The following is a 26,594-nucleotide window of genomic DNA, read 5'->3' as shown; positions in this document are numbered from 1 at the left end:
TTGTTTTTTTAACCCCTGTCACAACAAAACATAATTAACATTTGTATTCTTCAAACAGCAATTTATATGAAGGAAGATTTTTATTTTCAATAAAACATGAAGTCTTCCAACACTAAACCTCTGTATCTATGATTATCATCAATCAAAAAATCATCTAGTTCTATTAGCTTGGCTAATTCCTAATCATACATTGTTTTATAAATAGCATGGATCTTAGAGATCGGGTTACTATGTACTTTCATCATTATGCATTATTCTGGTACGACAATAACATCATGAATCTGAAGAATGAGTTGTATACAACTGATGTAGACAAAGATGCATTTATTATAACTGGGAAGATTTCAATGTAAAAAGGACAGAAATACTCAAATAAATCTTAATTAAAAAAAATGCTAAAAAGTCTAAAAATCCTTTCACCTTTTAATGTCACATTCCACTTAATATCACTTTTTCTCCTGACAAATGGAACATGATATTAAGCAGGTTTTACTGTATTATCTACCACATAATTTGTCAAATTTGACTTTATATGTACCTCAATAATTGTCTGTAAATTTCAAATCATGTCACGTAACCTAAACATTAACGATAGAAAACTGACGATAGTTCTCATTATTTTATCTTTGTAATCACAGCTCCCTTGTCTCTAGTTTCTGTTTAGATATGTCCATGCTATATATGCATGTTCATGTCATTGATAAGCACTCTCCGCTATATATAGGTACATCATTACATATACAATGTACCAAGTAATCTTTTTGTCATGACAGTCATTTCAAAGTAACAAAAAAAGAATTAAAAACTTAACAATTTTTGGCAGTTTGAAGAAACAGTTAAAAAAGGCAATTTGTTATAATGTAAAATTAATTTCAAACTTCTGTATGTTACATTTCCTTTTTAAAATGCACAAGTTATGTAAAATGTGGAAATTTTCATGATGACATCTGAAGTGGATCAGGAACCTGTATATACTGGAAACTGTCTTAACAACACAAACATTTAAGCATAGCCGAATTGACTACAGTACATTGTTACCATCTGGTGTGTTACCTGGCCTATAATCTGATTACCATCGTGTCACACTATTTTCTACTTTAGTGTACACAGGATTATAACGCTGCTGAAAAAGTTGGTTGATTCTGTACCATCTTGTACACTACATTTGTCAGTGCTAGTACGCTCCACACTGGTCATTTGTCTGATGAAGGTGACCATGTAGATCTCGTACACAACTTACGTCAAGGCTAGTACGCTCCACACTGGTCATTTGTCTGATAAAGGTGACTGTGTAGTCATCAAAACGTCAGTCTTATCTTCTACTGGTTGTGTTATAAGAACTTCGCTTCTACAAAAATTTTAATTGTGCCTAAAGGCACAAAATACTTTTTAGTTTTGTTTTCAAACGTATGATATAGTTTGCTTTCTAGTTTCTTCTTTAAAGAAATCTAACTTAATGTGTGAGTGTCTCACATTTCTATTTTTTGTGACACACCAAAGCTCATTTATCTTGAAACAGTTTCTGATTTTCCATTCTTCATTTTAACACAGTAAATAGTTGGGTGCACATCCTATTTATAAATGTACTCTCTCACTACACTAAAAATACAGAAAAAAACCTAGTTCTGTATATTGTAGTTAAAGTTTTGAAAAGATAAACAACTGAAAATAATACTACCGAGGAACACAATCTGCAGTGATCAACTTAAGTGGTCGTGGTTGACTTAATGGAAAATATGAACAAAGGTCACCAATCACTAACCAGGGGGGCCATATTGAAATCTGAATCCTCATGAGGAATAAGTCTATGATTTGGACCAAATAACCTTGTATCTTTTGGCACAAATGTTCAAACGAACACGCAATTAAAGCACTAACTTCCTTAAAAGACTGAGCAGTTGATATTCTTTGGCTATGTAAGAAATGGTCCTTTATCTTATCTATTAGAAGACCAAAAAAAAAAACTTTAATCAAATCATACTTAACACAATAATGGCAGTGTTTGTAAAACTGGAAAAATTAACATAACATGGAACACATCTAGTATCAGTGAAACATTGAATTTTAAGGACATAGTTTTCAAATAAAACAAAATCAAAAGACAGAATCTTTGTACTGTGAAGTAGGATCAGAATCTGTATAACACAATAATTTGTTCTATCAATTATCTGCAATTTTTGGTGAGAAATATCATAGTAAAACATGTAAGGATTATTGTAGTCAAATACTAGAAAATGTGTGGTACATCATTCAAAGCCAATCACCCTGTTGTTCAATTTCTTGAGAACTGCATGATTTGTTGACATAAATAGAATTAACTCTATTCTCTTGATATGAATGTTAACATATCGTTATTAAATCCTTTCTAGGGTGAAGGTCTATAACCGTAAAACTTATCTGTATTTAGATTATAAGGTAAATTTTCAATGATTTTAATTCATATTAATTGATATATATACACCAATAAGTGATTCAATCCAAACTATGTCCATCTGTGTGTTAAGATGACCAAGTGATACGTGGTTAGGATGTGTAGGAGACAGGGTACCAGCCCTCTGGTCGGGTGTCATATAAAGAGGTTGGTGCACCATTGTGTAGATACTGTTGGTACTCAGCAATCTGATACGGACTCATGTTACCATAACCAACCTTGCTACAGGTATTATAGTCTGTATGTGTTGGTATAACCTGTGACTGGGGAGACAGAGCCATGGACTTCACCGGGTTAGTTACCGTCGCCCCAGTCACCATGTGACACGAAACCGGAGAGGGATCAAAGTTTGTCTCCATGAAGGAGGTTGTGACCTTATCCTCCGGCGACACAGAAGATGGCGGTGTCATTGAGAAGCTGTCTTGGAGAGTACTGTGCACTGTGACAGACAAAGGATTTGTATAGCCCCCTTGTACACATTTACTACTGCTCACAGTGATCTGAGGGATATTGAGGGTGAGTTGCTCCTTCAGACTCCCCTCATTACTGGGCGGGGTGAGCATGTCGACCGAGTCAACCCCCTGGGTACTGTCCCCACTAAAACACTGTGGTCGAGCACTGCTGCGTATAACAGACTCCCTATTAGCGTATAGCGTCCGTAACAGAGTGGATGCTGGCAAGGTGTCTGTGTCTGTGTTGGCCCGCCACTGGATGGTTGACTGCTGTTTCGGTAGTGAGCTAGACATGTGCCGACTCGACGCGAGATCATTTGGGGAAGTCCTTACAACAGCTTCCATGTGATTGGTCAGATTTGGCAAATGTTTATTCATGACATCCTCCAAGTCCTGAACAGAACTGGACGGATTCTCTTGCATGTCTCTATCCTTTTTTCGTTCTTTGTTGCTTTTTTGCCAACAATTGACAGCAATGTTACTTTGAGATTCACAGCCGGGGGTACTAACCACTGTGGCTTGCCTCATGGTGAAGTTGTGAAGAGAGAGATCCTCGGGAACACTACAACTTGACCGCTCTGTACTGTCCACAGTGCCCATGATGACATGGCTCTGACAGGCTGAGGTTACTTCACAGCACCTCTCCCGCTCCAGTGGACTGTTTTTCGACACGGATGACTGTAAATCCTCTACCTCTGCACTTAAACAGTCAATATCATACTCGCGCCTCCGACGCTTCGGTCGGTCAGCTTTTCTTCGTGAATTTTTGTAGTCATTTTTTAACAGATGTACTTTTTCCTGTAAGCTGTTGCTCACTGTAGATTCACAGCTCTTGGAATGGAAATTGTTATTGGTCTGTGAGCTATCCACAATGAATGGTTTATTGTCATTACTGTTGTCAGCCTCCCGAGAGTCCAACCTTATGGACCGCTGTACTGTTGTAGAACTGGACACAGGTGATGTGACTCTCAGACTTGGAGAGTCCTTGCTGTCACCTCCAGGACTCTCCCCAGGACAATGAAGAGCATCTTGGTGGCTTCTTCCTCCTGTTTACAAAAGCAACATGTATTCAGACAGGACAGATAAAGCACTACGAATTGTCAAACAATACTTCTATGAAATGTCAAATTTTTAAAAATTCTTTATCTTTCATGAAATACAACCAACCGATTTGCCTTATTTTCATCATTCTGATATGACTTGGATTACCATGTGAAACTTTAGATTTTTTTTTTTTTTTTTTCTAAATTTCGATATAAACAACAAAGTCGGTAGATGGGCGGACAACAAGAAAGATACCACAGGGATATCACTGAGGATGGGTTACTGTTTGTTAGCTGGGTTTATTACCCTGTGAACACCCAGGTCAACATGCTTAACACAAAATTAATACAAAGTTGTTATGATTTTACGATCAAGCCTTTTAAATCATGAATTTGAATATCTCTATCTATGGGAGTAATCAAGTTCACACAATCTTGTATGAAATAGACTTCTCTCAGTAGTATGACCTGTAACTTCATTACCATGGTCCGAGCCCTGCTCACTTTGGTCAGTGTTGTCAGAATGGTCAGTTTCTGTTGGTCCTGTGGTCAGAAGTTGACTTGTATCCATCACACAGCCCCCATATTCAACACCACTGTAACGTAAATATATTTTGTGAAAGAACAGGAAAAATACACATTCCTGGTGATTGCCCCGACCAGGAATCGAACATGATAATTGACTGCCTCTACCAACTGAGCCAAAGAAGCATGCTCCATCAGCTGAGTGACAGAGACCGTATTTAACACAATATACAAGTCACACCAACCCGCTCCCATTACATGTTTCTAGAATTTAAAACCTGTCAGAAAAACAAGGTAGTTGACAGTTTCATCCTTACATATACCGCTACTACTCCAAATAATTTAATTTTCTTAATTCATCAAACTTGCCAAAATCAAATGTTTATCCTTTTCACCCTCTGTCTTCCTGTACATATCCTACCCTACTCACCTAAGTACGTAGATGATGATAAGTATGGTGTGGTCGTCTGATGTCTTTGAGCTGTAGAGAGTCGTCCCACACACCTGTATCCACACATACCCTCCACACTTGTTCATGAGACGCATGTAATCAGATAACACCTGGCCCTTTGTATTAACTACAATTTAAAAGAATGATTTTACATTGATAAAGGCCAAATTTTATTTCATTTTTTAATTTTAATTTCAGGCTTAATTTTAATTTACTTTGAATTATAATAACTAGGCCTAATGATGCATGTATATTATTTTGAATTTTAATGACGTCTAATTTTATTTCTGTTTGAATTATAATAACAAAGCCTAATTTTACTTTGAACTACGATTAGAATCCGATCCATATTTGGTAAAATAAATATTCCAATTGATTCAATTAAGCCTCTCTGTCAAGATCAAGCTGGGATATTCAATCTCAAATTACAAGTTTGGTTTACTCCAGATGGACTGGACCATTGATCTGATTCTGACAGCTAATTTTGATCTTTGTTCAGAGAGAGATGTTCATTGATAAAACAGAAACAAAGTTTTGTGAAACTCACTGTCTAAATGAGATCTACGTAGTTTGTTAAGGTCACCGGGATGACAGAAGTCATACAATACTTTATTATTGATATCTTCACTGGACCAGTCTGTCAGCTCGGAAATCCTACCAGAAAAAAGGGTACATACAAGATTCACAGTTCAATGTGACAGACAAAGAAACAGTTTCAAAACAAGGTTACAGTTCCATATTCTATTTTCAAGCAGTGAGAGTTTTACCAATTCATTTGTATAAAACAAAACTGTCAGGAAATAATTCACTCTCTAAATTGACCTGGTGTTGCTGTTTATTTTTTTTTCTGTTTACAAGATATAAACTTTAACACCATGTGATATTTATATTGCTTTCAATCGTTCCGATGTAAATCATACAGAATTTTGAAAAAGTCAAAACATCATTTGGCTCATATTCAGCACCCTCTAATGATTAAAAGATTCATTTTATAAAACATTTTATTAAAAGTTTTGTGACCTCAGGGAAATTTTGACCCGAACCTAATTCCAACTTATAACTTAGTACTTACGCTGTATCACAGTAAATAACGCTGAAGTCCGGATTGAGCCTCATGATAAAGGTGTCGCTCTCAATACGGAGCTCTGTGATGGTAGGAGGAGGCAAAGCTATGGCCAAACCTACCATACCCATGATCTGTTGGGGATGTTTCCTGTTCAGGGAAAAACAGATCTGGGGTCGCTGTTTCAGAACAACATACACAACCTGTAAATATCAAAAGGGCAAAAGATAAACAAATAGAAAATATATACATATATTTTTTTTTTTTTTTACTTATTTTACCTTATATGGGTAGTTGGTGGAGCAGTAATAGATCGGGGGGAGATTGATTTCCTGATCGGACATGAAAGTGTATTGGGACACCTTGAGTTTAATCCTGTTTGGCCTTCTCTCCTATTAAGATCCTCCAATGAAAAGAATCAGAAAATGCATGTCTTGTCTAAACAAAGAACAATAATCATCACAGACTCCAGAGTTAAAAAATATGATTGGCTTTGAGATGGTGACCCAACAAACTACCACATCACTAATTAGATATCATAGTTACAATATCAAACCATCATTATCTATGCCTTGTAAAACTGAGAGATCAGCACTGAAATCTTTAATATCATCACATTATTAAATTATCTTTAACCTTTTATGCAGGATGTTTTAATGTTAAGTATAGAACTCTTTTGCTAAGAGAGTAAACTTTGTTTAAAGTAGGTGGTACTTTAAAACATTGAGATATTACAGTTGTTGTGGACAGTGTGTGTTGAAGGACTTACTCTATACCCAGACGTCCTGACATGTACTCCTCGTTTTGTCAGTGTAGACTTCATCCTCAGACATAGCGACCGCTCAATCCCTTTCTCAGTAGCTGACATAAGACAGGCTGGTGATGAAAAGTATGTAGGAGTTATGTCCCTTGATACATACCCAATTAGATTTATTTACTCAGTAACTATGGTTTACTGTTTTCTTCACAAAAAAAAATAAATAAAAGAAGGTGCTGTTCACAAGTTAATAAAATCATTGCAACCAAATTTCAGCCTTTCAGAAAGGACAGTTTCACAAATCAGGTATGTTCCAAATTTAACCTGTGAGACCTTTCAGTACAAAGATCAATTGAATGTAAAATGATCTTTATAAAGGACGGACTTACTGAAATATCATCATTGCTTAGGAAACATTGATTGCATCATTCTATATATAGATGTTACAGACAATGTTGGTCTATGTAAACTGAGAGCTTTCATCATGTTCTGGCAACATTAAGTAAAAATAGGTTAAACCTATAAACCTACTTTCCAATACTACTGAAAACTCTTTGCTGGTCTAAAAACACATATACTCACCTCTATCTGGGGTGGGGGAAAAAAGCCATACCTTATAGACAGACACACTTACTCCCCTCTATCTGGGGGTGGGGAGGGCAGGCCATACCTTATAGACAGACACACTTACTCCCCTCTATCTGGGGGTGGGGAGGGCAGGCCATACCTTATAGACAGACACACTTACTCCCCTCTATCTGGGGTGGGGAGGAGAGGCCATACCTTATAGACAGACACACTTACTCCCCTGTATCTGGGGGTGGGGAGGGCAGGCCATACCTTATAGACAGACACACTTACTCCCCTCTATCTGGGGTGGGGAGGAGAGGCCATACCTTATAGACAGACACACTTACTCCCCTCTATCTGGGGTGGGGAGGAGAGGCCATACCTTATAGACAGACACACTTACTCCCCTCTATCTGGGGGTGGGGAGGGCAGGCCATACCTTATAGACAGACACACTTACTCCCCTCTATCTGGGGGAGGGGAGGGCAGGCAACACTACCTTATAGACAGACACACTTACTCCCCTCTATCTGGGGTGGGGAGGAGAGGCCAGGACACACTACCTTATAGACAGACACTATACTTACCCCTCTACTGGGGGTGGGGAGGAGAGGCCCCTCTATCTGGGGGTGGGGAGGGCAGGCCATACCTTATAGACAGACACACTTACTCCCCTCTATCTGGGGGTGGGGAGGGCAGGCCATACCTTATAGACAGACACACTTACTCCCCTCTATCTGGGGGAGGGGAGGGCAGGCAATACCTTATAGACAGACACACTTACAGCCCTCTATCTGGGGTGGGGAAGGCAGGCCATACCTTATAGACAGACACACTTACTCCCCTCTATCTGGGGGTGGGGAGGGCAGGCCATACCTTATAGACAGACACACTTACTCCCCTCTATCTGGGGGTGGGAAGGGCAGGCCATACCTTATAGACAGACACACTTACTCCCCTCTATCTGGGGGTGGGGAGGGCAGGCCATACCTTATAGACAGACACACTTACTCCCCTCTATCTGGGGGTGGGGAGGGCAGGCCATACCTTATAGACAGACACACTTACTCCCCTCTATCTGGGGGTGGGGAGGGCAGGCCATACCTTATAGACAGACACACTTACTCCCCCCTATCTGGGGGTGGGGAGGGCAGGCAATACCTTATAGACAGACAAACTTACACTCCTCTATCTCGGGGTGGGGAGGGCAGGCCATACCTTATAGACAGACACACTTACTCCCCTCTATCTGGGGGTGAGCAGGGCAGGCCATACCTTATAGACAGACACACTTACTCCCCTCTATCTGGGGGTGGGGAGGAGAGGCCATATCTTATAGACAGACAAACTTACACTCCTCTATCTCGGGGTGGGGAAGAATGATACAGAAAGACAAACTTACTCCCCTCTAACTGAAAGTGGAGATGACAGGTTTAACCTTCATACAGAAATTCTCTCCTCTCTATATGACAGTGGAAAGAACAAGTCTACCCTATAAAGACACACTTTTAACTCACCTCTGTCTGGAGGTGGGGACGACATCACACAAGGTGTTGACGGGGCTGACCCCTCATCCGACTGAGATCCAGGGGACGGCACACCACTGCTGTTGGAAGCTACAAGGATACAAAAATTATATATGAATCTTTGTATGCTTTTCTGTATTGCTGATAACATAATGTCTAGACACACTGAGGGTATCTACTGGTTCCTCGTTAAATACAGTTTAATTCCATTATCATGATATAAAGTATTCTTCAATGCATCAACACAAGTAATCATATTCAGGCATTCTCCATTTGGCATGAAACAAATGATCAGAACATCAAGGTCAAAACAGATAAAGGTGGGCTTTTTACCAGACATGGGTTATTGACACTCGAAAAATACATAAAGGTGGGCTTTTTACCAGACATGGGTTATTGACACTCAGACAAATACATAAAGGTGGGCTTTTTACCAGACATGGGTTTTGACACTCAGGCAAATACATAAAGGTGGGCTTTTTACCAGATATGGGTCATTGAAACACTCGGACTTATACATAAAGGTGGGCTTTTTACCAGACATGGGTTTTGACACTCAGACAAATACATAAAGGTGGGCTTTTACCAGACATGGGTCTTTGACACTCAGACAAATACATAAAAGTGGGCTTTTTACCAGACATGGGTTTTGACACTCAGACAAATACATAAAGGTGGGCTTTTTACCAGACATGGGTTTTGACACTCAGACAAATACATAAAGGTGGGCTTTTTACCAGACATGGGTTTTGACACTCAGACAAATACATAAAGGAGGGCTTTTTACCAGACATGGGTTTTTGACAATCAGACAAATACATAAAGGTGGGCTTTTTACCAGATATGGGTCATTGACACTCGAAAAATACATAAAGGTGGGCTTTTTACCAGACAAGGGTTATTGACACTCGAAAAATACAGAAAGGTGGGCTTTTTACCAGACAAGGGTTATTGACACTCGAAAAATACAGAAAGGTGGGCTTTTTACCAGACATGGGTTTTTGACAGACAAATACAGAAAGGTGGGCTCTTTATTGTCCAACAAAGAAATGTAAGGCAGGCTTTTTACCTGCAGATATAAGTTATTTGCAGACAAATACAGATGACATTTCAGGTATTTTGAAATGTTAAAACTGGTTTTGTTCTCTACATTTACACTAATTAATTACAATATTGATTAATTTCTAGAACTGACAAACATGTTTCACAATACATATATAAATAGCAATAAATGGTGACACTCTATTGTTTACAACAGTAATAAACATATATTTATATCAAATTAACATAAGTGGCTAAGCAATAAACAATGACAACCAAATTTACTCAAATAAGGCAATGAAAATATAAACTATTTTCCTTGTGTAATACGAACGAATGTTGAAATGAAATACTTTCCCTGGACAAATCCTAGCAGTGTCAAGTGATGGAAGCCAAACTTTCTTCACCGAGTCATATTCAAATGTTCATTATCATAAAAGTTATCTAAAATTAAAACATGGAGACTCTAGGATTCCAAATGACTACAAAAGCACAAAGACTATTATAAACCCATTTGTTTGCTTTTTTTTTTCTTTTTCTTTTCTTTTTTTAAATTGAATATGTCATTTTAATTAATGAAGCTGTAATTGATACAAATTGATCTTGGCAGACCTCTATCTGAAACATTTGTCCAAAGGAATTCTGACATGGCGTAACCAATGATTGTCTGTTTTAATGCCAGGCTATAACAGACACACTTGAGTTCTAGCTTCAACCTTCGGCTGTTTGATATTCCATGAAAGCAATGACCCCTACAGTGTGCCATCACTTAACATGGATCTCCAGACATCTTTATAGGGCAAAAGTACCCACTCATATCCCTAGGTAAATCTAAGATATGGTCTCTGTCAGTCTGGAATTTCCCTCAAAACGAAGGTTATGCATTGTAGCCGAAAAATATTCATAAATTTGAAATTTTAATCATTGATAAACCTAGATTTTAATTCACCAGACCAGCAAATGAAAATTAATTCAACATTGCTTTACACAGAAGGGGCAGTGGAAATTGATTTTATTTCAAAGATAATTAACAATTTCAAAAACATTAAATTAATTTAAAAAAAAAAAAGAAAAGAAAAACCAGTTGTACAATGTGGTTGCTACACAACATACATCAGTTTGATAAAATGGCAGTCTCTCTTCCTCAATTGTGACATGTAAATGAGCAAGGCGTTGATTGGAACGTTAATAGCCCATCATTGGTCTCAGACGGAAGTCTTAGATCCACGGTGCCAATACTGCCTTGATATGGAATGATTCACCACAACCAAACAAAAACAATCAACACAACCATTTTGCAGTTTACCACAAGAATCAGCAGGTTGTGACCTCTGATAGCCAATGAGTTAGCCTCTGATGTTAAAACACAGAAAGACCACTCACTGGGGAAACATTCTCTTCGATGGTCATGCAGATCTCACTATAATAATGAGAAACCACCAAAGGCCTGTATCGCTCTTCTCTTAATATTTAAACCAAATGAGATTTTTATCCCATGCTTAAATCAAATCTATTAGCAAGGAAGTATAAAGGAATCTTTCTATGTGATTTGTCTAAAAACATATTATTTTGATATTTGTTGATAAACTTGTTAGGTAGAATTGAGGATGATAATGTTTCTATAAAACGTTGAATTATATGAAAGTAAAATGACATTTTAAACACAACCGTTTTCTGGAAAACAAGCGTATTATTGCTCTCTTTTATCATATAATTTTCAATAACAAATTATTCGTATCAACACAAAAGCCCTTAACACAATCATTACCAATAAAATCTAATTCCCCCATTGTACACCATCCCTCTGCTCCTTTAGGGCAGGAGCAGATTCTTCATCTAGATACAACAGTATTCTGTTTAAAATTACGTAAATATCAGTGAAGATTAAAACCCCTAGTTCCCTAGGCGCCACACCCCTTCATCCCCATACATCTGTAGACATGAAATAGCAACAAAACAAACCACTGGTTTTGCTAACCTTTTCAAGCTTTTTGGCGATCACTTTATTACTGTTGTAATTTTATTGTTATGATGTACTATACTACATTATTATCAGATAACATATTATTTGGTTTCTGGTCCAAATTGTACACGAGATATAGGTTTTAAAAGGAATGACTGACAAATGCCAGCTAATTTCTCTGAACCAGCTAACAATCCTACCGGTTAAGAGGACTTCTATCCTATGTGATGTATTGCTTATTGTTTCCACTTCAGTTGTGAACGGTAACAACATCTATATACAACTGTTCCACGCTTGCACTTACAAAGCCATATATGTAAAATCGCATTCTTGAATGATAATTGACTTTATAACCATCTGACATGGCATCTGGTTAAAACAACACATCAGAAATGAAAAAGTCTCAACTTACATCTAAATCAGAGATGTTGGGAAAAAATATTTCAGAAAAAGTAGTTTTGATTTTTACATAAAGCTCCAAATGACAATAGCACCACTGTACAATGGGATTGGATACTACAAAAATTCTAATGTCTTCACTTGGATATCGAAGTTCCCCATAAATAGCTACGTCCCAGGTAGGCCAAGGAAGGATCATTAGTTCAACTTTGATGTGGAAAGAAACCCCACCAACCATGACTACCGACATCACCTGGTGTCACCCAGCCTTAGAAAGTCCTGGCATTCATGTATTTTCACATTAACGACCTCGTTCAATGCCTAATTAATGGGCGACCTAAGGTCAAACTCCAATCGTATATTACCTGGCTAGATATCTGGCAACAAAACGGGGCAGTCAGATTTATAGCTTTAACACAGGGAATGATCTAATGTGGATTAGCTTTAAACATTCTGGTATTTGTTATTTAGTTTAGCCACCAACTTGCATACAACAATTAAGTTATGTTTTCTTGTATGGTACGGCTTGTTGGATGTGGGAGCCGGTGGGTGTATCAAAACAATCGGTGACGTAACAACATGTTAATACCTGTTTTTCACACCGGAGAAGGAAGTGGTGAAGCACACAACATAAGATGCCCCTGGCTACCATTGATGCTGATGTTCTGTCTGTGTTTTCACAAGCTACTTCAAACAACATCCTTCGTTTAACATATTGATTATAATTACACGTCCTATCTGACAATCGGGGACTTTTTGGTTTTTCTTTATCAAGACTTATATAACCAAACAGTCTCAGTTTAAGATATAGGAGAAAGCATAAGATGACATATAAAACAAAGATATTACACCAGTATTACATTTTACAAACAAGTCTTTAACATACATTAAGTCAAAAATTGAAATTTACATCTATCACAATTTAAATCAATCTCAAAAATATTGCAATGAAAACTAAATGTTTGAAAATTGAGTTAATAATGATTCTCTCAAGTCCATTTAATAAGCTTCTCATGATGTCCCATGCATACTAAAATGCAGATTAAGGTAAGCAAATGAAAATTTACAGAAATATTTTAGAATTCAAATTATTTCTTAAAAATTCAAAATACAATGTAAACATGTCAGAAATTCCAATTGACTGTGACATCTAATTTTCATTCAGGAACATAATCCAGTGTTACCATTGCATAATACACTTTGACAAATTTATCTAATATATTCTAGAACACACTGAACACAATAAAGCAAGGAAATTGCTTCTCTAGATTTTATGCCATATGTTAATAGTGATTACCGTGGTATACACAATGTTCCAGTTGCATCCAACCCATGCATTTGGATTTGTTCAATATCTGTGCACGATGGAATTAAGTTAGGGAATTAAGTTTGGAATAATCCCGTCCTAATTTACATAAGTTTAAATCTATGACGTCTATTGACGAAAAACGCGAGGCAAATCTATGAGATTATTGAATTATTTTGATATGATGTACCCTGTTGTGTAAATATGCAATGTGATTATGCTACAGATAAATATCTCTGTCCTCATCTTTGTTGACTTTTGAATGCATTTTAATATCATCATGCTTATTTATACTGAGCTTGCTTAAACATCTATGCAGATTTTAACCCAATTTTCCTTTCAGCTTGTATAAGTAAATATTTGCTCCAATCCAAGAAATCAAATAAGTACTATTTTATGTACTTTTGAAAACATAAGCAAATCAGCATTGATTCCTGAAATCCAATTAAGTAGATCTAAGATTTGCGAGGCTCACCACTCAAGCTCGTCCCAGTGAATAGAAGATTGCTTCAATTCCTGGCTTTAACAGGCTTTAGAGATGTCTAACACTGTCATACGGCAGACTGTCGCTCATACTAGTCAGTACAATTGTAGCGCCATTGAGATTAACTACAGAATAATGCTGTCACTCCATTCACATATGATGCCAACAGAGTCAGTACAAAAACATATTGGTGTGTTTATTTATGTAATAAAAATTCACAAAGCTTTAGGTAATTAACAAATACAAAGTTTGTGTCCTTGGGCTTGGGCAAGACACTTTAACCCTATCACTCTGAATAGCATTTAGTATGTCTCCTTCTTGGTCGTCAATGAGTCAGCCACGTCAGTTTCTAACCTGCCTCAAAATCACCCAGAGTCATGATCATTTGATCAACTTTTTCTCAGCTTAAGTACATTAGTTTCACAATGGCAAAGTCCACCACAAAGTTTGCATTACGACTATCAACAGCTCTAACATAATACATGACAACAATCACAGCAACTAATTGTGAAACATGTTTTTTTTTTCCAATACAAAGTGGATATCTGTTTTCCTTGGATACATACCATGAGGAAATCCCAGCCCTAGATGTTCAGCTAGTTCTTGATGATCTTGGACGTGGACATAGTCAAATATACTGCTGCCAGTGACCTCCACCTGTCAACATATATCATACGTAATCTTAAACTTCTTTTAAAAAGCAGTATGATGTTTATCAATTTAAAATATTTTCGAAGAATAAATATTGCAATTTTTATGGCTTTTCTTCAGATCCTTTAAACAGTCCTGGTTACTTAAGGATATACTCCTCTGATGTTTTGATCAAAAGTAAGACGTCATTCTATAAAAAATGAATTTCAACATAATATCGTAGACTTTCATATTTTGTCATCTATCACTGTACTTATAAGGTGGAAATAGGCGATTTGTATGATGTTTTAAAAAATTTCGCCTTTGGACTACATTTTTTGCGTGCCAGCGTGATTTGGTTTATTGCAGCAATTTTAACGTTTTCTGGTTGCTATGGTTTCTCTCTCGAATATAATTCTGGAAGACTTCCATAGATCTCAACTAAATTTTGCAGGGATCATCTCCACCAATCACAAATTTCAATTTCCACTTTCCTGGATTTTTAGCACTCAAAACTAAATATTTCAACTAGTTTCTTGATCTTAGAAAAACTGGCTATTGTAAAAATTGCGAAAAAAACCCACAGAAACTCGCTCTATTGAACTCATGGAAAAAATCCTTGAAAATTTATCTATCAAAACTTCTACACTTAAAAAACGTTAAATACTAGAAGGTGGTCAAACAAAAATTTCATGTAATTTTTAAACATTTTCATTGTTTGGTTGTTATGCAGTTTAAAGCTTGTTAAATCACATGAAAACCTAGCATTTTCACATGATGTTTTTCTTTATATCTCAGTAGCATACCGTTTTTTGTAATGAAAGATGAAAATCTATTTAAAAAAGGTAATGCAGTAACATATAGACTTTTTTCTTTTAATCTACTTTCTAAACTCAAACCTCTCAAAAAATCATCATCAGAAATGAAGGTAAAAACTGGAATTTTTTTACTTCTCAGAGAAGTGCATCCTTAAGGATGTGCCAGGTATTGTTGGTGAAAGAGACCTGGAGTTCCCAGAGAAAAACCATGTACCTTCAGCCCCATGTAGCTCTCAAACCTGTGTCCCAGAGGTAGAGGGCAAGTGATAAAGTTGGTCAAAGGCTTAACCACTCAGCTTTCACAGACACACATTGGAACAGACGTTTTCAAAATTAACACAAATTAAGACACCTGTATGGGACAGTGCATTGCTGTCTTAAGTTGTGTTAATCTGTCAAATATGACAAGATTTTGTCCTTTCCATAAGGCATGGCCATTTTTCAGCATACAGGTGTTTCTACTAATAATATACTTACAGGGGCTGTGCATTATCTAGGAAGCTATTGTTTCTGATAAAACCTTTCATTAATACTGCAAGATAATATTAATTATGTAATATCTTTTCTATAAAAATATATCATAAAATTACAGCTGTCCGTCTAATTGTAATTGCAAAAACATTCAAAGTCCAGGGCTAAAAATTCTATGTATTGTTGGTTTTGCAATTCTGAAATTGTAAATGTACAGTATCAAAGCGTTGGATTATTCATTGGCAAGGGAAGTAACTCAAAGCCACAAAATTCTTGTGATAGGTTTATATATACAAGAGAAAATCATCAAAGTGAAAAAATCTGAGACTTTTTCCAAAATTGTGGTTCATGCAAAGTAATAAGTGAAGATCTGGACTCTTATTGACTAAGCTGATGAAAGACATGTAACTCTATCAAATTAAATTTATGTTCTGAGTCGAGATTTTCATGTGTTATCCTTGACGTTTAAAATGTTACAAATGGAAGATAAAGTCTGCACTTAAATTTCATTTCCATTGCCTGAAAGTTACATATGTATGTTTCCCCACCATAAATTTACCAATAGGGTTTTAGTAGTTATATTTGTAAGTAAATATGCAGATATTGCAAACTTGGATTATATAAGACATTTTAAGACTTTTAACTCAACTAGTTATTAATCTACATGGTCTGTAACAATTCAGTATCATAAATAGTACACATGTGAAAAATTAATATTTTACCCAAACAGAAATCGTTAGCAAGCAGTAACAAGCATAAATCAAATAATGAAATAGGACTTCATCCTATAACACAAAAGATGGGTATTATGGATTTCAGGCGAAAACACATACACTGTCTAGTTTGTTGTAACATGACTAAACATTGGCCAACACAGAATATGTGGGGTTTGTTTGATAACAGTGCCCACACCACCTAGCTGATAACCTCACCCATCACCCCAAAGATCCCTCCCCCAGATTAACGTTTAATGAGGTGTTATTTCATTCATGTTTTTTTTTATTCAGATCAAGATTAGCACAATGAAATGCAAGCTTCAGACTATAGCTGCTACTCTGCTGTGCTAATCTAGAAAATCACATCTTAATTGACTTTTTAACAAAATACAGAATCATCCTTTTCTTTTTCAACACTATGATCAGTGACTATTTTGTTGATGGTTGCACCAAACACAAATGTTTAGCATAATTTTCAGATGTTTCATTCTTTTCTCTTCATTCTAACAGATAAAAATAACAATACAATGACATTTTACAACAAAGGAAAGGAAATTGATTTTCAGCTTTGGTTTTTTTTTTTTTTTTTCTCCTTTTTCTAATGCGAGGAAAGATAAAAATTTACACAAGACTGTTAAATCCTACATCTGATAGAAGAAACTACAGCATTTCACTTACTTAAAGTGTGAAATAACACCACCAAACAACTGAGAAAATTCAGTTTTGGTTATCAATACATCTATGATGGTAAACTCAGATTTTAAAATCTTCTGAAGAATGATACCATTCTGACAACATTTCATGTATTTTCATACATAACACAAATAAATGTACATAATATTTCTCCGGTTTTTTTTATTGAGATAAGTTAATATTGCTTTAATTCCATTTGTAGATTCGGTAATATTTTGACACAAAACATTGAAAAAATTAAAAATAGACCTGTCTTTTGTATATATAATCTCACGAATATGACTTCTTTAATCACACACAAAAGAGCAAATATAATATTTCTAGTAAACAGATAAAGAGATGCATATCTCCCAACACCACACTGATGGCAGGTGAAATAGAAAGACGTATTAAAATTATTCTGATGGGAAAGATACACATCTTATCAATGCTAGAAATGCTTAAACTGTTAAAATATGTGTAAAATAACACAGATTTGAATCATAAACTTCTCTTTCAAAACCAAGTTTATTATCATTTTAATGCCAAATTATGCAAAAAAATATTCATTTATTCAAATAAAAGTGTACACTGTGTTAACACTATAGTCTAGTAATTCTAGAACACAATCAGCTGTTTGACGTATTATTTCACCAAATGACAACATTAAGTAGTTGAATCTAAAAAATTACAACTAATTTGAAATAACAACGTTCTTGAATTTGTCTGGCATATAATCTTTGACGGGATCAATGATGTAAATTTCTAGCTTAAAACATGAATTGATCAGGGAGCGATTTCCTTACAGATGCTTATTTCAGTTCTAGAAATGACAAGACAAGGTCAACGTAACATTACTGACGAAAATTAGTTTAACATATGTGAGAGTATCACAGGCATTTACTCAAGGTTATTTATTACAACATGACATTAATATCAACCATATTTCAACTTACTGTCATATATAAATCTTTCAAACAACATATATTGCTCATTGCAGGTTTTGTAATTTCTTTTAGGCAGAATATATATTAAAAAGATCTAAAGTATTTCAACAGCAGAAATAAAATTAAGATTTCTTGTATCGGATATATGTATTCAATATTTACTGAAATAACTTATTCAAAATTTTTAATATCTTTCCTAAATACTTCCTAAATTATGTATTTATAATTTGAAACAGAATTATTTTCACATTTAAAAATGATGAAATACATTTGATACTCCAAATAGCCACATCTAGAGGCTTTAATGCAGAATATATAATGGGGACAAAATATCTTCAAATGAAGAAAACATTTTGACCGTCAAAATATAGTCTATCAGATCTCGTATAATCAAGTACTCTTATCATCAACAATATATTGATATCAAGTTTATCAAGGTAAACATCGATATTGATATCAAGTTTATCAAGGTAAACATCGATATTGATATCAAGTTTATCAAGGTAAACATCGATATGGATATCAAGTTTATTAAGGTAAACATCGATATTGATATCAAGTTTATCAATGTAAACATCGATATTGATATCAAGTTTTTCAAGGTAAACATCGATATTGATATCAAGTTTATCAATGTAAACATCGATATTGATATCAAGTTTTTCAAGGTAAACATCGATACTGATATCAAGTTTATGAAGGCAAACATCAATATTGATCTCAAGTTTATCAAGGTAAACATCAATATTGAATTTAAGTAAGAAGGTAGAAGTATTGATTTTGTCTTTGTATCATTGACCCTGTTCAGATAGGTATCTTAACTATACATATTCATTAACACTACACCAACAGTATAGTCTAGTATTAGATAGCAAGTCCTTAGCACTGCTAAATACATTTACCATCTTTGCTAGTTACATTTTAACCCAATAATTGAATTACATTATGTACTCACAATTATTTTTGATATTCACATGCAGTACAACTCCTCATATCTATTACTTTTTTCTAACAACAGCTACTTTAAAGACTGTGATTGGTTATACCATCCAGTTACAGGACAACTCCTCATATCTATTACTTTGTTCTAACAACAGCCACTATAAAGACTGTGATTGGTTATACCATCCAGTTACAGTACAACTCCTCATATCTATAACTTTGTTCTAACAACAGCCACTATAAAGACTGTGATTGGTTATACCATCCAGTTACAGGACAACTCCTCATATCTATAACTTTGTTCTAACAACAGCCACTATAAAGACTGTGATTGGTTATACCATCCAGTTACAGGACAACTCCTCATATCTATTACTTTTTTCTAACAACAGCCACTATAAAGACTGTGATTGGTTATACCATCCAGTTACAGGACAACTGTGTCCTCTAATATCACCACATTCAGTAATAAGTGCAATTCATTTAAGAAAATATGTTTTTATCCTAGTTTAAGCAGTCTGTTTCTTATCATATTCTGATACTGTTTTGTATGATCTGCTGGCTTTGTAGCCTGTTTTACAAACTCGATTTGATTTGTAGCATGTTTTACACTGGTATCAGAGCCAGCATGTTTTACACTGGTATCAGAGCCAGCATGTTTTACACTGGTATCACTGTCAGCATGTTTTACACTGGTATCAGAGCCAGCACGTTTTACACTGGTATCAGAGCCAGCAAGTTTTACACTGGTATCAGAGCCAGCATGTTTTACACTGGTATCAGAGCCAGCATGTTTTACACTGGTATCAGAGGCAGCATGTTTTACACTGGTATCAGAGCCAGCACGTTTTACACTGGTATCAGAGCCAGCATGTTTTACACTGGTATCAGAGCCAGCATGTTTTACACTGGTATCAGAGCCAGCATGTTTTACACTGGTATCAGAGCCAGCATGTTTTACACTGGTATCACTGTCAGCATGTTTTACCCTGGTATCAGAGCCAGCATGTTTTGCACTGATATCAGAGCCAGCATGTTTTACACTGGTATCACTGTCAGCATGTTTAACACTGGTATCAGAGCCAGCAAGTTTTACACTGGTATCAGAGCCAGCATGTTTTACACTGGTATCAGAGCCAGCATGTTTTACACTGGTATCAGAGCCAGCATGTTTTACACTGGTATCAGAGCCAGCATGTTTTACACTGGTATCACAGTCAGCATGTTTTACACTGGTATCACAGTCAGCATGTTTTACACTGGTATCAGAGCCAGCATGTTTTTAATGGTATCAGAGCCAGCATGTTTTTACTGGTATCAGAGCCAGCATGTTTTACACTGGTATCAGAGCCAGCATGTTTTACACTGGTATCAGAGCCAGCATGTATTACCCTGGTATCAGAGCCAGCATGGTATCAGAGTCAGCATGTTTTACACTGGTATCAGAGCCAGCATGTTTTACACTGGTATCAGAGCCAGCATGTTTTACACTGGTATCACAGCCAGCATGTTTTACACTGGTATCAGAGCCGGAATGAATTACACAGGTCTCAGATCCAGAAAGAGTTACACAGGTCTCAGAGCCAGCATGTTTTACACTGGTATCAGTGCCCAGCATGTTTTACACTGGTATCAGAGCCAGCATGTTTTACACTGGTATCAGAGCCAGCATGTTTTACACTGGTATCAGAGCCAGCATGTTTTACACTGGTATCAGAGCCAGCATGTTTAACACTGGTATCAGAGCCAGCATGTTTTACACTGGTATCAGAGCCAGCATGTTTTACACGTATCAGAGCCAGCATGTTTTACACTGGTATCAGAGCCAGCATGTTTTACACTGGTATCAGAGCCAGCATGTTTTACACTGGTATCACTGGTATCAGAGCCAGCATGTTTTACACTGGTATCAGAGCCAGCATGTTTTACACTGGTATCAGAGCCAGCATGTTTTACACTGGTATCAGAGCCAGCATGTTTTACACTGGTATCAGAGCCAGCATGTTTTACACTGGTATCAGAGCCAGTATGTTTTACACTGGTATCTGAGCCAGCATGTTTTACACTGGTATCAGAGCCAGCATGTTCTACACTGGTATCAGAGCCAGCATGTTTTACACTGGTATCAGAGCCAGCATGTTTTACACTGGTATCAGAGCCAGCATGTTTTACACTGGTATCAGAGCCAGCATGTTTAACACTGGTATCAGAGCCAGCAAGTTTTACACTGGTATCAGAGCCAGCATGTTTTACACTGGTATCAGAGCCAGCATGTTTTACACTGGTATCAGAGCCAGCATGTTTTACACTGGTATCAGAGCCAGCATGTTTTACACTGGTATCAGAGCCAGCATGTTTTACACTGGTATCAGAGCCAGCATGTTTTACACTGGTATCAGAGCCAGCATGTTTTACACTGGTATCAGAGCCAGCATGTTTTACACTGGTATCAGAGCCAGAAAGTTTTACACTGGTATCAGAGCCAGCATGTTTTACACTGGTATCAGAGACAGCAAGTTTTACACTGTTTTTTTACACTGGTATCAGAGCTGGTATCAGCATGTTTTACAGCATGTTTTACACTGGTATCAGAGCCAGCATGTTTAACACTGGTATCAGAGCCAGCAAGTTTTACACTGGTATCAGAGCCAGCATGTTTTACACTGGTATCAGAGCCAGCATGTTTTACACTGGTATCAGAGCCAGCATGTTTAACACTGGTATCAGAGCCAGCAAGTTTTACACTGGTATCAGAGTCAGCATGTTTTACACTGGTATCACTGTCAGCATGTTTTACACTGGTATCAGAGCCAGCATGTTTTACACTGGTATCAGAGCCAGCATGTTTTACACTGGTATCAGAGCCAGCATGTTTTACACTGGTATCAGAGCCAGCATGTTTTACACTGGTATCAGAGCCAGCATGTTTTACACTGGTATCAGAGCCAGCATGTTTTACACTGGTATCACTGTCAGCATGTTTTACACTGGTATCAGAGCCAGCATGTTATACACTGGTATCAGAGCCAGCATGTTTTACACTGGTATCAGAGCCAGCATGTTTTACACTGGTATCAGAGCCAGCATGTTTTACACTGGTATCAGAGCCAGCATGTTTTACACTGGTATCAGAGCCAGCATGTTTTACACTGGTATCAGAGCCAGCATGTTTTACACTGGTATCAGAGCCAGCATGTTTTACACTGGTATCAGAGCCAGCATGTTTTACACTGGTATCAGAGCCAGCATGTTTTACACTGGTATCAGAGCCAGCATGTTTTACACTGGTATCAGAGCCAGCAAGTTTTACACTGGTATCAGAGCCAGCATGTTTTACACTGGTATCACTGTCAGCATGTTTAACACTGGTATCAGAGCCAGCAAGTTTTACACTGGTATCAGAGCCAGCATGTTTTACACTGGTATCAGAGCCAGCATGTTTTACCCTGGTATCAGAGCCAGCATGTTTTACACTGATATCAGAGCCACTGGTATCAGAGCCAGCATGTATTACCCTGGTATCAGAGCCAGCATGTTTTACACTGGTATCACTGTCAGCATGTTCTATACTGGTATCAGAGCCAGCATGTTTTACACTGGTATCAGAGCCAGCATGTTTTACACTGGTATCAGAGCCAGCATGTATTACCCTGGTATCAGAGCCAGCATGTTTTACACTGGTATCAGAGGCAGCATGTTTTACACTGGTATCAGAGCCAGCATGTTTTACACTGGTATCAGAGCCAGCATGTATTACTCTGGTATCAGAGCCAGCATGTTTTACACTGGTATCAGAGCCAGCATGTATTACCCTGGTATCAGAGCCAGCATGTTTTACACTGGTATCAGAGCCAGCATGTTTTACACTGGTATCAGAGCCAGCATGTTTTACACTGGTATCAGAGCCAGCATGTTTTACACTGGTATCAGAGCCAGCATGTTTTACACTGGTACCACTGTCAGCATGTTTTACACTGGTATCTGTGCCAGCATGTTTTACACTGGTATCTGAGCCAGCATGTTTTACACTGGTATCAGAGCCAGCATGTTCTACACTGGTATCAGAGCCAGCATGTTTTACACTGGTATCAGAGCCAGCATGTTTTTAATGGTATCAGAGCCAGCATGTTTTACACTGGTATCAGAGCCAGCAAGTTTTACACTGGTATCAGAGCCAGCATGTTTTACACTGGTATCAGAGCCAGCATGTTTTACACTGGTATCAGAGCCAGCATGTTTTACACTGGTATCAGAGCCAGCAAGTTTTACACTGGTATCAGAGCCAGCATGTTTTACACTGGTATCAGAGCCAGCATGTTTTACACTGGTATCACTGTCAGCATGTTTAACACTGGTATCACTGTCAGCATGTTTAACACTGGTATCAGAGCCAGCATGTTTTACACTGGTATCAGAGCCAGCATGTTTTACACTGGTATCAGAGCCAGCATGTTTTACACTGGTATCAGAGCCAGCATGTTTTACACTGGTATCACTGACAGCATGTTTTACACTGGTATCAGAGCCAGCATGTTTTACACTGGTATCAGAGCCAGCATGTTTTACAATGGTATCAGAGCCAGCATATTTTACACTGGTATCAGAGCCAGCAAGTTTTACACTGGTATCAGAGCCAGCATGTTTTACACTATGTGAAAGTGTCACATATCTTCGATCAGTTTCACATTCATCATTAAGACAATACAATTATGTAATATCGACATGCAGTAATTTCTATTCTTGTTGCATAAAAATCGCTGGTATTTAAAATACAGAGGATAATGAGTTCAGGGTTATTTACCAATATATTCACAGAAATGCTAATATACATTTTTTTTCAAATATGTTTTGAGATGAAAAAAATAGGAACTTTTAATTTCAAAATGGATAGGTTTGATATTTCAAACACATGAATGTCAGCACAGCTGTTTTATATCATAGAAAAAATGATTTATATGTTACTTGATGCATATTCATGGCATGAACATGTAATTTGTACATCATAAATATTAAACATTGATTATGACACACATTCTTTCATTCAAATCTTACTGAAGACATTAAATGAGATCAGAAGTTGTTGATTTATACACAAGCCAAATACATGTTTCATCCTACTTATTGAGTTGTTTCAAGAACTTTTTTTAATGTTTTGTTAGATATATGAGAGGATCAAAGTATCAATGCTGGTTTCCTTGTCTGCCGAAAGGTCAAGGGCCAAAGGAGCAGATATAAAGATTTTTAAATAAATAAGTTAACTAATTCTGGCTTAAGTTCAGAGGTGGGCTTAAAACATTGCAGAACAACATAGGTAAAAGATAATTGGTTGTAATTCTACTGATAGCAAGATATAGGGGTGGGCTTATTACCATGCCTGCCCATATTGTCTGATACATATTGTATATCAAAACTTTAAATCTTTAAATTAGTTTGAGCCTGTTAATTTGGGAGATTTTTGTGTTTTATAGATATTAGGAAAAGATATGGGTTTGAAGAAAGATATTTCTTTGCACCAATCTATCTATATGATAATCATAATTAAAGATCGATACAGAATAAAGTCAAATAACTTAAATAGGTAATGAATATATGTATGTGTAATATGATATCTTGTAGGATTTTTAAAGTGAGCTAGTGAAGAAACCACAAAATACAAGAATTTTACTTTTCACTTGACACTCAATTTCACGACTCAATTACTTGATAACAAGTAGTTGATTAAATAATGGCATTTTCAACAATTATCTTGGTTTCTTCAAAATCTAAATTGTAATTCATAATTCATACTTTAATTTACATACAGTTATGCTGACAAGAAATGCATTATTGTTTTCCTATTGAAATCTATGATAAGCTAATAGTCTTGACCCAATTTCTACGATGCAAAAATGTATTGAAATTCACTGACCCTACTCAATACCATTGCTGGAATCAAATCAGATGTTTATCTTTCTAAGCTGAACCCTCTAAAAATTGTACGGATCAGCTGATCAGATCGTTTTAAACCTGTAGCATGATGTTGGTTTAACATGTTCCGTTATTTTCCATGCATTAAAAGCTTGAGCAATACATAGCCTTATGCTACAAGGATTGACAGTGATCGAGGTCCAGGACATTTTGACCTGGAGGCTGGTCTTTTGTTCAGACACCATGTCAGTAAATTGTGATCTTGATCTGTAATACCAATATGAAGAGTATCATATACATTACACAGCTTTTTCTGACATTCCATTACAGATACTTTTCACAGAAATTGAACCCTTAGGAAAGACCGAAATAAAAATTGCTGATTTTTCTTGAAAGATGCCATGAAATATTTGTGTTAGGTGCATTGTTGTGATAGAAAAAGGTTTGATTCTGGGTCTTGAGCAACCCTCACCATACAATATATCAATCAACACCATCCCCTTTAGCCCACAGACACTGCTAGCTTTGATAACCACACAAGAGAAATATGGAAATTTCTTCTTTTCATTTAGATAGCTGGTCTGTTGAAGGTAGGCCTGGTGATGACAGAGTGATATTGATGGCCCCCTAGGGGGTGTGGTGGGACATCAATCCAGAGAGTGACCCCATGCTGGTGACAGGTGAACTGTTTGTCTCCCCTGTAACAACATTACAGCCTAATTGAATCCTACAGTAGCAAGTATGCAAAACAAAATACGCATTGCAATACACTGCCCAATCTGCTCGATGCTATATGAAGGAAGGGAAAAAAAATCCAACAATTTTCTTGGGTTTTTTTTCTCGCTAAGATCAGTGGGGAATTCTGCTGAGAGTTTATCAATTGAAAACAATCATTAGACTAGGATAAACCTAGGGACTACCAGGTCTGGGGTAGAACGGCTAGTCTGCACTGCCCAAGATTTGCAGTATTTAGTTAATGGCAATTACCTCCCTATTTGTATGCATACAGAGGTCTGGTGTCCGTAGTGCGTTGACAGACGAAGACTCTGTGTAATGACATCCACAGTGAGGCTGCTTAATCTCCCTCATCTTCTACTGATAGATGGGCATTTTCTACTCAACAAATCCCTTACACCAAGATTTATCATGTTTTCCTTCCATTTGAGCCTTGTTTTACTTCCGACAAGTTCTCCATTGAGAGGTGACTTTTAATGAAGTGCAATATGAACAAGATCAATTATCTCATTCAGCTTCATTTCTTGGGTGAAAGTTCTTATTTTCCATAATGCCTCATCACATTGTTCTGTTCCCTAAAAATCCATACCTCTTGTATGCCAATTTTCTCCAATTTAAGAAGCGGATTTTCCTCTTCTAAAACATTAATCTCTTTCTTGGCAATCAGTTTTGATATTCAACGAAAAAACACTTGATGTTTTATTTGGTTACATTTTATCTACTGTATCTATATGGCAATAAGCCC

General features: G+C 36.7%; 1 protein-coding gene across 1 annotated transcript in view; it reads right to left on the bottom strand.

Moving 5' to 3' along the window:
• Window positions 1-2,188: 2,188 nt before the first annotated feature.
• The window catches only part of LOC132552652 (protein trachealess-like), a 91,880-nt gene continuing 67,474 nt past the window's right edge, over window positions 2,189-26,594 (bottom strand). The window contains exons 6-13 of the mRNA XM_060216840.1: window positions 14,578-14,668; window positions 8,810-8,908; window positions 6,735-6,841; window positions 5,975-6,168; window positions 5,450-5,556; window positions 4,882-5,029; window positions 4,410-4,522; window positions 2,189-3,929 (exon numbers count right to left, since the gene is read on the bottom strand). Of these exons, the coding sequence (XP_060072823.1) occupies window positions 2,524-3,929; window positions 4,410-4,522; window positions 4,882-5,029; window positions 5,450-5,556; window positions 5,975-6,168; window positions 6,735-6,841; window positions 8,810-8,908; window positions 14,578-14,668 (2,265 nt within the window). The 3' untranslated portion in view covers window positions 2,189-2,523. The remainder of the gene's footprint in view (window positions 3,930-4,409; window positions 4,523-4,881; window positions 5,030-5,449; window positions 5,557-5,974; window positions 6,169-6,734; window positions 6,842-8,809; window positions 8,909-14,577; window positions 14,669-26,594) is intronic.

The sequence above is a fragment of the Ylistrum balloti genome, unplaced genomic scaffold (assembly GCF_031769215.1).
Source record: "Ylistrum balloti isolate Yb309-2 unplaced genomic scaffold, AGI_CSIRO_Ybal_v1 Utg370264, whole genome shotgun sequence".
Lineage (NCBI taxonomy): Eukaryota > Metazoa > Mollusca > Bivalvia > Pectinida > Pectinidae > Ylistrum > Ylistrum balloti.
Note: the sequence above shows the minus strand (reverse complement) of the source record. Positions and strands in the feature narration are given on the sequence as shown.